Below are 13,809 nucleotides of genomic sequence, written 5' to 3'. Positions count from 1 at the left end.
TCCATCTCTCGCTAGTTTAAAAAAATCATGTAAAATTTGTTTTTCTTACCAAATTTGATAAGTTATCATTTTTCCACACACAATTTCACCTGCCATGTTTTTGCACATGCACCTAATCTGTCCAATCCTCTTGAAACTTCTTTGCATCTTCCTCATAACTCTCATCCTCACCCAGTCCAGTCTCCACATTACACTGTATTGTTTCCCATGTCCAAATCATTGAAATAGATTGTGTATAGCTGAGGTCCAACCACTGATCCTTGAAGTACCTCACTGGTAAGAATTATTTGCTTATTCCTATTCTGTTCTCTTTGTAAGCCAATTTTCAATCAATGCTAGTAAATTACACCCGATCCCATGTGTTTTAATTTTGTTTACTAGCCTTGTGTGTGGGATCTTATTTAAAATCTTCTAAAAATCAGATACACCACATCTACTGGTTCCTCCTCATCTATTCTACTAATTACATCATTAATGCATTTCAACAGGCTTATCAAATGTTATTTCCTTTTCATAAAGTTATTCTAACTCTGCGTAATTCTACCATTATATTTTAATTATCCAGTTATCGCATTCTTTGTAATAGATTCTCATATTTTCCCTACTAGTGGTGTCAGGCTAACAGGTCTGTAGTTTCTAATTTTCTCTTTCCCTCTTTTCTTAAATAGTGCAGTTAACCTTAATACTGGCCATTCCAGAATCTATAGAATTTTGAAAGTTGATTATCAATACTTCCACTACCTTTACAGCCATCTCTTCTAACACTTCGAGATTTGGGTCATAAGGTCCAGAACATTTATTAACTTGCAGTGCCATTAATTTCATGAGAGCTACTTTTAGTTCTTCATTCTCCGTAACCCTGTTCAATTGTAATAAGACTTTGTTTTTGTAAACCTATGTCATTGCAATTAAAAACAACTTGCAGTTTGCCTTCAAAATTGTATGCTGTACGTGTATGCCAACTTGGTGTTCTTTGCACTAGTGTACCCAATTGTTCCAATATTTACCACTCAAACTTCTTAAAACTATTCTGCTTTTCCATTCTTACAACCGAAGAGAATAATCTCTCACCTTCTGACATTACAGTTCAACCGCCACCTTATTGGCCACAACTATCCTACCAGTATTCTTTTTCTGTCTTTGTCTTTCTAGCAGTGGTTATAGGGTCCTGAGGCAGAAGATGACGTGTTCTTCCTCCAGCTGGCAGATGGCTTTGATCTTGATTTGGCGGTGAAGGCAGCCCAGGAATTAAATGCCCTTTTTGTTTGGGGGGGGGGGGGTGGGGGTGGGCGGGGGGGGGGGGGTTGGCCACAGGTTGGCTGAGTGCTTGGTGTAGGTGGACCAAACATGTTCCCTGAACCACTATGCAACTGAGCAGTTTGTCTCCCCGATGTAGAGGGTAAAGACAATGACAATACAGTGGTTATGGTCCTTGTCCAATAATCCAGAGGTCTGGACCAATAGTCAGAACATATACTCACATAACTTCATGGCAGTCATTATGAGAGTTTGAAATCAATTAAAATTATAGAAATCAAAAGCTTGAATCAGTAAAATGAAAATAGAAACTTTCAGACTGTTGTTAGAAATGACTGAGGAAAATGCTTTTGTCTCAGAAGATTTTGCAACCTTGGAAGGTTTAGATTAGATTAGATTAGATTAGATTAGATTACTTACAGTGTGGAAACAGGCCCTTCGGCCCAACAAGTCCACACCGCCCCGCCGAAGCGCAACCCACCCATACCCCTTACCTAACACTACGGGCAATTTAGCATGGCCAATTCACCTAACCTGCACATCTTTGGACTTCCTCAGAAGGTAGTGTAGCAGGGTCATTGAGGATTTTTAAGACAGAGGTGGATAGATTCTTATTAGGAAAGTGTATTGAGTTATTATGGTTAGATGTGAATGTAGAATTTGTAACACAACTAAATCAGCCATGATTGAGTGAAAGGTGGAGCAGGCTTAAGATGTCAAAGGTCTATGTTTCTTTTTTGTATGCTTGTACAAAGCATTTTCTGCAAGTAAGGCCCTTCAATAGTACAGTAAGGAATGGAGAACTTTAGCTCTCCTAATATTAACTAAGAAAGGCATAGATGGAGCAGAATTCTTAAACTGCATTTAGGTGAAGGTTTATAACCTGTATTTAAGAAGCCACCAAGAGAAAAAATGGTACTATACTTAGTTTAAAGAAATAAGCTGGGCACGTGAAATGGATTCAGTTGTGGAATATTTTGGTGGATATGATCATAAATCAGTTACATTTATGGAAAAGAATAAAGATAGACCAAAATCAAGGCTCTTGATTGGGAAAAAGCTCAGCTTACGCAGGTGAGATATGTTGATTTAGTTAAAGTGGACTTTAAACAGCTAATTCAAAGTCATCAACCATTCTACCAGGCTTTCAAGCAAGAGATGGAGAGAATGTGAAACAGATACGTTGTCAAAGAAAAACAGCCCAACAAAGTCGAAGTCCCACAGATGTCAAAGGGCTTAAAGATAATATGTCTCTTTTGTATTACTTAAGTATGAAATTCCACATATGCTTCCTCCACAATAATAAGAAAGATAGAATTCTTAACTTGAATGTTTCACATATGTGAAACATTCAAGATAGACTATGGGCTTTGCCAGTATTCAAATTCAGCTCAGTTCATTGACTCTTCTAATGAGAGTGGTTTGTGTCTTCTATATTCCCCATTAAGAGCTTTTTGAGCAATAACTTGCTCTCTATTCAAAACCTTTTATGTAATAAAATATCCCAAAGCATTTCAAAGGAATATTATAATGCAAAATTTGACACATGTATTTAGGCAGTTTCTGAAAAACAATTTCAGTGGCCTAATGTAAGTTTTCAAAATTAATTAATATATCAAATAATAAACTTAAGTAAATCTAATTAAATTTACAACATGAATGTTTGGTGAGAATTTAGTTCTGGAACAGCAAACACACCAGTGATGTCTGAGTACAGTCTGCTAGTTTCTTCATCAAAAGCTTAATGGAGTCTACTCTTAAATTTATAATTACCTTGGTGGTAGAGTATTCTGTGTTGTGTTCGTTGGTGAAGTGAGGGGGCTGGTCCAACCTGCAGGTGAACGTGGTGTGCTTCGTGTTATAGAACTGTTGCCAGACCCCTGCTTTGTTTAAAAAAAGTTAAATGCCATTAAAGTTTAGTAAAGCAATTTCCCAGCATTTTTATCTAAAGCAACATTATCAATTAAAATGATCTGTTATTTCATATAAAAACTATACATGCTGAAAATTTGTTTTGTTACAGTTCATTAGGTTACAATTAATTATGTTCCATTTAATTGTCTGCACAGGTCACAGACCATTATTTAGATATTTCCAAAACAGGAATTTTACAGCACAGAAAGAGGCTACTTGGCCATTGTATCTGAGCTGGCTGAAATAACAAACCATCCAGTCTTATTCAACTTTCTGGCATGTGGTTTGCAGACCTGCAGATTATGGATTTGATGTGCAGATCCAGATATCCTCCTTGCATCAACTCATCCTTGTCCGGGTTGAATTCCATTTGATGTTTTCTGTCCATCTCACCAGTCCATATATATTGTCTTGCAGTCCACAGCTATCCTCATTATTAAACATGTTACCAATTTGCATGTCATCTGCAAGCTTCTTGATCATATCCTCTAAATGTATGTCCAAATCATTAATATATATCCCAAAAAGCAAAAGATCTAAGGAAAGGAATTCAAGACGCAAAAACCTGTGGCCATTTGTTCCTTCAGGCAGGTATCCTTCATTACCATAGTCCAAGCATTTACATATCAAAGGTGAGTCTTCAGTTCCTACTAAAGGGCAGCACGGTGGATCAATGGTTCGCACCCCTGCTTCATAACACTAGGGATCTGGGTTCAGGCCCACCCTTGGACGACAGTCTGTGCAGAGTTTTCACATTCTTCCTGTATGTGCATGGGTTTTCTCTGGGTGCTCTGGTTTTCTCCCACAGTCCAAAGATGTGCAAGTTAGGTGAATTGATCATGCTAAATTGCCCATAGTGCCTAGGGATGTGCAGGATTAGATGGAATAAGGTTGGGGGGAATAGGTCTGTGTGGGATGGTCTTCAGAGGGTTGGTATAAACCCGATGGGCTGAATGGTTTGTTTTCACCCTGTAGGGATTCTATGATACCACTGAGCCAATTTTATATTCAGCTTGCTACATTCCACTAGATCTCATGTGACTTTTTTTTGAAACCAGTCCGTCATGTGGGACCTTATTCCAAAGCTTTGCAAAGTTCATGTAGACCACATCAATTGTAGTGCCATCACCAATATTCTTTGTTACTTCCCCAAAAGGTTTGACCAAGTTGGTCAAATACTGCTGACCTTTAATAAATCCATGCTGACTATCCTTGATTAAAGTTTGTCTAAGTTTGCCTGTTTCAGTATTATCAATGTTATATCAAATAATACAATCCAAGTATCCTGCGTTCTCACATAAAATTATTATGCTTTAACCAGAAAACAGTTTCATCTAGGTTATAACTAAAATTAACTGACAATAGCTCATATTTATGGAATGAGGATGTGAGATTAGTCCTCTCAAAACTTAGAGCACAGAAAGAGGTCTCTCAAACCTTTGTTGTTATTGAATACTTACGGCTTCATCAATTCATTCTGCACAAAGGCATGTTTTTGTGATTTATCTTAGGTGCTGCCTAGTTGTTATTGTCTCATCAGCCAGTGCTAACTATCAAACTCATGTTAATACTGAGGGTATCTTTCAGGCCACCTTTCAACCAACTCAGTTTCCGTGAAACCTTCAAGCCTTTCTTTCACAAGTCCACCCATATAATTAGAAACATTCCAATGAGACATGATGCAGAAGGAGAGTTCCAGTTTGGTGGAAAGGAACAACCTGAAATGCTGAACAGGTTGCAGGTCAACATGGCGAGGAGCAACTTTTTGTGGGAAATGTTGGGACGAGTTCAAACTAAATTAGCAGGGAGCAATAAGAGGATGAAGCACAACAAAGAAGTTACAAGATACAATATTAGAACATGAAGCAGTTCAGAAATAGGTGGGATTAAAAAAGGTAAACACAAGGCGTACTGAGACAGGTTTGGAGTGCACATGCATAAATGCATGGAGCATGGTGATGAAGGATGCTGAGCTGTAGGTACAGGTAGCCACAAGGGATGACAGTAGCAATAACAAAGGTTCAAACAAAATAACCACATAATATTTTTCATCGTTACTTTATTCATTTTTAGAATATAAGCATCATTAGTGAGGCCAAATTTTATTGTCAAGTCCTATCTGCCCTTGAGAAGGAGGCGGTGTGTTGCTTTGCAAAACACTGCAAAATGTATACTGGAAAAAAATTTCACTGTTAGTGAAGGAATTCTTAGTGAAGGAATTCTCCTAGCCCTATTGACCTGCAACCTATTCAGCGTTTCAGGTTGCTCCTTTCCACCAAACTGGAACTCTCCTACTGCATCATGTCTCATTGGAATGTTTCTAATTATATGGGTGGACTTGTGAAAGAAAGGCTTGAAGGTTTCACGGAAACTGAGTTGGTTGAAAGGTGGCCTGAAAGATACCTTCAGTATTAGCATGAGTTTGATAGTTAGCACTGGCTGAAAGATACTAGTGACACCATGCCATGTTTCCAAGTTAGCAGGAATGTAACCTGAAGGGAAACTTAAAAGGTCCTGCTGATAAAGCTTTGTTAAGTAGATGTAGCAAGTCTTGTAGATAGCACACACTTCAATTATGATGCAATTGTTGTAGAACAAATAAGTGCTTAAGTTGTTGGATGGAGTGATAATCAATCAGGCTGCTTTGTGCTGGTTGGTGTTAAACTTCAAAAATGTTTGCAGTGTATTCATTCAGACAATGAGAATATTCCATTACACTCCTGACTTGTACTTTCGAGATAATAGAAAGATTTGAGACTCAGGAGGTGACCCCATTGTTGCAGAATACCTGATTTGCTCTTGTTGCCACAGTATTTGTGTCACAAATTCAATTAGATTTTCAATTAAAGGTTACCTCAGGATGCAGCTTATAGGGGATTCAATGATGAACAGGTGGTGGTCAGACTCTTATGCTGGAGATAGTTTTTGCCTGCCATTTGCATCACATGAATGTAATTTGCACTCATTAGTCCAAGCTGAAACGTAGTCTTGGAGTACTGGGGCCCAGATGATTGCGGAAGGATTGAAAACCATAGGTACAGATTTAAGAAACTGAAGTAATGAGGAAAACTCTTTTAAGCAGCAAGTAATTGCAATCTGGAATGCAATGCCTCAGAATGTGGTGGAATTGAAGAGGAGCTACCCTTAAGTTGAGGATGGGATGCATCTTATGATTCAAATTGTTCCCATTTATCAGACCTGATGAAGAGTCACCTAGACTTGAAACGTTAGCTTGCTTTCTCTCTCTTATGGATGCTGCCTAACCCGCTGTTATCTCCAGAAAGTTTTTGTTTTCAGTACAGAATCCAGTATCTGCAGTAATTTGCTCTCCCATTATCATACATTTTTATCAAAAAAGGTTGGGATAAGCCTGAAAATTAGCTGCTAATAACCTTTGTTTCAGTTCATAGGAGGGTGCATCATTGCCAAGGCAAACATTTGTTGCTCATGCCAAAGTACCTTCAGGAAGATATGGTGATCACCTTCTTGAACTGTTGCAGTTTACACAGTATTCAAAGAAAGAAACTGATGCTATAAGATTTGAATCCAATGACAGAATGGCAATACAGTTCCAAATCAAAACGATGCACAGTCTGAGGGTATTGCCAAGTGGTGGGCTTGCCAAGTGCATGCCGGCCTGTTCTGATGGCATAGACTGTGGGTTTGGCAGATGCTGGTGAAGAGAGGCTTGACACATTGCTGCAGTGTGTGTGGTACATACTGCCACCACTATGCACCTGAGGTGGAAAAATTAATCTTTAAGGAACTATATTGGATGCCAATCATGTGGACTGCTTTGCATTTGAAAGGGTTCAACTCCTTAAAGGTTCATGGATTTGTAATTATTTAGGGAAGTGGACAGTAGTCTGTCACATCCTTCACTGGTTTCTTGTAGATAGGCTTTGAAGGGTCACAAGATGAATGACCTGCCAGAGAAATCCCAGCCCTTGTGAATCCTCTGGTCCTTTTGACCACTAAATTAAACCTGTGTCTTCTGGAAATCAACCACATTTCACTGGAACAAGTTCTCTATATTTACTCTATTAAAGCCATTCATAATTTTGAATACTTCTACCAGACAACGTTCCCACCCAAAAGAAAACCTTGACATCCTTCCTAAACTGTAGTGTCTAGAATTGGTCACAATATTCCACGATGGGGCCTAACATTGTTTTATTAAAGTTAAATGATTATGATGAACCTTATGAACACAAGGATAAAGTACGAAAGTAAGATTCGGTTTGTTTCAAAATCTCTTTCGTTTTGTCTTGACACCTTCAAAACATTGTTCATGTCCACTTCCAAGATTACTTAATTTCCACATTTCTGTTAAAAATGGTACTATTTAGCTTCTAGCACCTTCCTTCATTCCTTTTATAAAATGGCTTCACAATTCTATATTGAATTTCATCTGCCAGATATCTGCCCAACTCACCAGTCTATGTCCATGTTCTCCTGCAGTCTGTTACTATTGTCCTCATTGTTTATTATATTTCTGAGTTTTGAAACAAGATGGGTTTCCATCAGAGATTGATTAAAGTTTTGTAATATTCAAAATATGTAATGTAATAATGCCCATAACATAATGAATAACTGAGACTGTGACTCTTCTAATATTTACTTCCAACAGAAAGAAATGCAGTATGTAACAGAAGTATGGTTATTATTCTCATCCTCCCTCTGGTGTTTCCTTCAAAGGGGACTTGGGGAGATGCTCAAATACACACAAGCAAGAATTTTGTCTCAAGGTGTGATTATTTTAATTTTGTAAGATTGTTATTTTAATCTCAACAAATTTGCAGGAAGAGAATGAAAATCAATTCAATAAAATAAAGTTGTTTCAGGAAAAATGTTTGGCTGGCTACACAATTTCTCAAGATATAACTGAAATGCACATAGTCAGTTTTTAATACAAAATACTACAGGGTAAAAACATTTCCTGCAACTTTCTGAAGAGTCAGATTGGACTTGAAACAACTCGATTTCTCTCTCCACATATGCTGCAAATCTGCAGAATTTCATCAGCACTTTGTTTTGATTTCAGATCTCCAGCATTTGTGGTGCTTTGCTTTTACACCTGTAATTTAAATGGGCTTGTGTCCAAATTAAAGTAGTGGGCGGCACAGTGGTTAGCATTGCTGCCTCACAGCGCCAGAGACCCGGGTTCAATTCCCGCCTCAGGCGACTGACTGTGTGGAGTTTGCATGTCTCCCCGTGTCTGCGTGGGTTTTCTCCCACAGTCCAAAGATGTACAGGTCAGATGAATTGGCCATAGTGTGAGGTAAGGGGTAAATGTAGGGGTATGGGTGGGTTACGCTTCGGTGGGTCGGTGTGGACTTGTTGGGCCGAAGGGCCTGTTTCCACACTGTAATGTAATCTAATCTTAACCAACTCAAGTGAAACTGGTGACTTACAGTACAGCCTGCGTTAATTAAACAAAGTTTAACAAATGATCTGCCATGTCAGAAACAAGTGTGCTAAATTGATGGGAACAATAATAACTTAAGCTAAGCTTATTCAAGTTTTGTTCTTGCAGTTCATGGTGTTCCCCAAATGCTTTTGTGTTCAATGCTTGGTAACTCAACAAATACTCCAACAATTATTGTAATTATTATCATATGAAATACCTGAGTAGTGCTGGCTAAACTACGAAGATGGGTTTGAAGTAGTTTGGTGGCTCCATCCTGGAATGTTTTTGGTAGAGCTCCAAGCAGCATACTGAACTCTGGAGTGTTGAGTTGGAACAGGCATATTAAAACTGCTTGAGCTGCCTAAAGGAAGAAAAACAATGGAAAAATCTAGTTTGAACCATCATCATACTTGTTGTGGTAGATTTCCTGAAAATTTGAACTTGAGGTGTTACACTGTTGCCGAAAAGAATTGATGTGAAAAACTTTGATTCAGGTTTATTTAAACATCTCTGGCCCATTTAAAAAAAAAGTACAATTTGAAATACTGTAGCATACATGTACAATGTTGTGCATTCCATGCTAAATAACTAGCATATTCAAATTTATCACTTACTAAAACATTTTTATTGCAGCATGGGTTATGAACATCACGGACAAGATTTAAATTTGTTGCCCATCCCTCACTGCCGTGAACTGAGTGGCTTGTTAGGCCATTTCTGAGGCCAGTTACAAATTATCCACACTGATATAGTTCTGGAGTCACATGTAGGCCAGATCAGGTAAAGACGACAGATTTTCTTCCCTGAACACAGTGATATGGGCAAAAATATGGGGGAGATGATAACTAAGTTAGCAAATGACAAAGATTGGCTGGGTAGTTGACTGTGAGGAAGAAGGTCATTGGTTACAGGAGGATGTAGTCAGATTGGTCAGATTAGTATTAGATGGAATTTGACCCGACTTTGTGAAAGGTGATGCACTTCAGAAGTAACATGACAAGGAGTATTCAATGAATGGAAGAGCATGAAGAAGCTCAGGGAACAGAGGGATCTTAAGATTCATCACAGATTTCTAAAGACAGCAGGACAGGTCATTAGGTTAGTTGTCTAGGTTACTAGAGTAGTTGGGAAAGTATATGGGACACTTGCCTTTACCAGTCATGGTATAGATTATCAGAGCAGGGAAGTTGTGTTGGAGCTGTACAAAACTTTGGTTAGGCCACAATTGTACCGTGTGCAGTTCTGGTCACCCACCATAGGGAGTGATTGCATCAGAGGTGGTGCTGAGGGGATTTACCAAGATATTGCCTGGGATGGGGCAGTTTAGTTCTGCGATGAAACTGGGATTTTTAGAATACGGGAGGGGACCTGATTGAGGTGCATACAGTTGTAAGTTTCCTTAGTTGAAGGGTGAGTATCCAGGGGCATAATTTTAACACGAAAGGCAGGAGATTTAGAGGGGATTTGAGGAATGTTATTCACCCAGAGTGTGGTGGGAATCTGAAATGCATAGCCTTTAAGGGCAGTTGAGGTGGAAAACTTCATAATCTTTAAAAAAAATACTTGGATATTATGCAACATTCAAGGTTATAGGACCAGTGCAGGGAAGTAAACTATTGTAGACTTAGAATAGCTTTTAGCGGCGCAGACTCGTTGGAATGAAGGACGTCTCTTGTACTGTATGATTCCAGGATTCTAAGGTAATTAATGAACCAATTACGAACAATAAATTGTGATTTCATGGTCACCATTCCTCAAATTAGCTTTCAATTCCAGGTTCTATTTATAAAAGTTAAATTCCTCCAGCCATGATATTTGAACATATAATCCCAGAGCACTAGTCTGAACCTCTGGATTATTCGTCCAGAGATATTAACACACTGACATCAGTGTCCTTCTTCGCAGAAAAAATATATAAACCTAAGTTAAATTGGTGACATTCTTTAACAAAATTAACTTGAACATAATAAATTTAAAAATTTAAATATTGTAAATGATAAGAAAATACACTCCTCAGTGTAGGTAGATTGACTATGCTTCAACAACAAATCTTGGTTGTTGTTGTGGAAAGCGACCAAGTCTCAGGACTATCGACACTAACCAACTTTTGCCACTTGGTGGAGCCTAGGACTTCAGCGCAAGTTTGGAATAGAAGCCAGCAGCCACAAGAATGGCAACAGCTATTGGTATAGGCACTATACACTGGGACTTTAAAAGGGAAGAACAGAGAATCAGAAGGACGGCAGCAGGAAGGAAACCAGGGTGGAGTAGTAGGAGCAGCAGTAATGATTTTAAAAGTTAAGAATACAGGGTGGTCATGGGAGCCAGAGGATTGAGAGCAAGAGTGGAAGCATTAGAGGAAAGGTCATGTCGACCATAGAACAGGAAGTATGAACACGTTCAAGTGAAATTTCACAACATTTAATGGCTGCATTGACAATATTTAATCAATGTTAAAGTGAAACAATGTTAAGTCAGTACTTTGACTTTGTCTTCCAAAAGGTGGTTGAAATCTGGAACTGACTGCTTGTAAAGGTGGAAGAGACAGAAACCTTCAGTATTTAGATGTGCACTTGGAATGGCAACACAAACAAGGCTATGGATCAAATGCTTGAAAATGAGATTAGAACAGGCGGTTGTTTTTGATGGGTGTGGACGTGATGGGCTGAAGGGCCTTTTTCTGTGTAGATCAACGACTCTTTCACAAAAGGAAACAACCTCTCCAGGTAATATCCTCTCAAGCTTTCTAAAAGCTTTATATGTTTCAGTAATGTTTCCTCTCATTCTTCTAAACTACAAAGAGGAAACGCCCAACCTACTCAACCTCTCCTCAAAAGATAATCCCTCCATACCCAAGATCAATCTAGTGAACAATCTCTGGACTGTCTCCAATGTCAGTATATCATTCCTTAGATAACCAAAACTGTACAAAATACTTCAGCTCTGATCTGGCTGGTGCCTTGCATTGTTTTAGTAAGACCTCCCTATTTTATATTCGGTTCCATTGAAATAAAGGTCAATATTCCCTTTCCTTATTCTTTTAACTCCTGAATTTTCATATTAGCTTTTTGGTAATTTAAGCACAAGCATTTGCAAAATCCTCTATGTTGCTGCTTTCTTTAGTCTTTATCTATACAAATAATATTCATCTCCTCTATTCTTCCTGACAAAGTGCATAACCTTACATTTTCACATATTATATTTCACTATTTGCCTCCCCGTATGTTTGTGTAAGTTGCAAACTTAGCAACAGTCCATTCACTTTCCTCATCCAAGTCACTAATATACAGCAATTTTTTTTTTATTAACAGGACCAGGAGTGTGCCGGCTGATCAAATATTCTGGATAATCAAGAGGTATGCAATACTGCAGTAAACCCTGACGTCTCAAGATGTCAACATCACTCAAAAAAAATCAAGTAAAAACATGAACATACCTCCTACAATTAATTCAAAAACACACAGTAAGTAAAAGAAACATACTGCAGGGGCATTAAATGTAACTCTTGCACTTTATTTACAGCATAAACACTGAGACATCACTGTAGATTGAGGTACACCATTTGTGCTGGTTGATAGGGTGCCAGTTAAAACAAAGTTTGCTTTATATTGTAAATAATTGTGGTCCCATCACTGGTCTGTGGCACTCCACTCATTACAGATTGGCATCCCAAAAATGCCTTCTTCATCATAACTGTCTCGTATTGGTTAGCCAGTTCTCTATTCATGCTCATATACTATATCTATTGATTTATCTTTATTCATTTTGCTTGTTACCTTCTCAAAGAATTGTAATAAATTTGTCAGGTATGTTTTTCCCTTCATGAAGCCATTCTTATGCATTTCTAAATGTGTTGCCACTATCATTAGTAATAGACTTTCCATTTATCCAATGACAAATATTAAGCTAACTGGACTACAATTACACGATTTTTGTTTCCTTTCTTTTTTGAACAATGGCGTTAAATTTGCAATTTTCCAGTTGTTTGGGACTTTGCAGTGCATCCACTATCTCTGCAGCTACTTCATAACCTGGGTTGAAACTTTTAAGGTCCAAGAGATTTATCAGCCTTTAACCCCATGAGTTTCCCTAGTACTTTCACTCTGGAAATAGTTATTAGATTTATTTCTTTCTCAGCTTTCATCCCTTGATTTAGTATGTTTGGAATGCTACTAAAGCCCTCTACTGTGAATACTGATGCAAAATATTTATCCAATTGCTCTGCCATTTCTTTGTCTGCCATCATTATTTCCCCAGCCCTGTTTTCTAAGGGACCTTTGTTCACTTTGGTCTCTCACTTTCTTTTCATATATTTAAAGAATCTTTTACTGTATGTTTTTATATTACCTGCTAGTTTGCTCCCAAACGTTATTTTCCCCCACTTAAATTTTAGCAACCATTTGTTGGCTTTCAAAACAAAAATTCTCAATCCTCTAGTTTACTACATTGTAAGTTTTTTTTCTTTCAGTTTGATATTATTCTGAACTTCCTTGGTTAAGCATGGTCAGTTTATCTCCTTGTTTAGAATCCTTCTTCCTCACTGGGATATATCAACGAGGTAAAAACAATGACTGCAGATGCTGGAAACCAGATTCTGGATTAGTGGTGCTGGAAGAGCACAGCAGTTCAGGCAGCATCCAAGTAGCTTCGAAATCGACGTTTCGGGCAAAAGCCCTTCATCAGGAATAAAGGCAGTGAGCCTGAAGCGTGGAGAGATAAGCTAGAGGAGGGTGGGGGTGGGGACAAAGTAGCATAGAGTACAATGGGTGAGTGGGGGAGGGGATGAAGGTGATAGGTCAGGGAGGAGAGGGTGGAAAAGCAGATAGGCAGGTAGGACCAGTCCGGACAAGTCATGGGGACAGTTACTGAGCTGGAAGTTTGGAACTAGGGTGAGGCGGGGGAAGGGGAAATGAGGAAGCTGTTGAAGTCCACATTGATGCCCTGGGGTTGAAGTGTTCCGAGGCGGAAGATGAGGCGTTCTTCCTCCAGGCGCCTGGTGGTGAGGGAGCGGCGGTGAAGGAGGCCCAGGACCTCCATGTCCTTGGCAGAGTGGGAGGGGGAGTTGAAATGTTGGGCCATGGGGCGGTGTGGTTGATTGGTGCGGTGTCCCGGAGATGTTCCCTAAAGCGCTCCGCTAGGAGGCGCCCAGTCTCCCCAATGTAGAGGAGACCGCATTGGGAGCAATGGATACAATAAATGATATTAGTGGACGTGCAAGTAAAACTTTG

At 38.9% G+C, this 13,809-nt stretch overlaps 1 protein-coding gene across 39 annotated transcripts in view; it reads right to left on the bottom strand.

Annotated features, from left to right (window-relative positions):
• The window catches only part of clasp2 (cytoplasmic linker associated protein 2), a 320,216-nt gene that overhangs the window by 50,009 nt on the left and 256,398 nt on the right, over positions 1–13,809 (bottom strand). For 25 of the 39 annotated variants that reach the window (XM_072571109.1, XM_072571132.1, XM_072571133.1 and 22 more), the window contains 2 exons: positions 8,799–8,942; positions 3,031–3,140 (listed from right to left, as the gene is read on the bottom strand). In XM_072571109.1, the coding sequence (XP_072427210.1) occupies positions 3,031–3,140; positions 8,799–8,942 (254 nt within the window). The remainder of the gene's footprint in view (positions 1–3,030; positions 3,141–8,798; positions 8,943–13,809) is intronic. The other 14 variants (XM_072571110.1, XM_072571117.1, XM_072571113.1 and 11 more) reach the window with 1 other exon arrangement.

The sequence above is a fragment of the Chiloscyllium punctatum genome, chromosome 5 (assembly GCF_047496795.1).
Source record: "Chiloscyllium punctatum isolate Juve2018m chromosome 5, sChiPun1.3, whole genome shotgun sequence".
NCBI lineage: Eukaryota > Metazoa > Chordata > Chondrichthyes > Orectolobiformes > Hemiscylliidae > Chiloscyllium > Chiloscyllium punctatum.
This window is presented reverse-complemented; position numbering and strand designations above follow the sequence as displayed.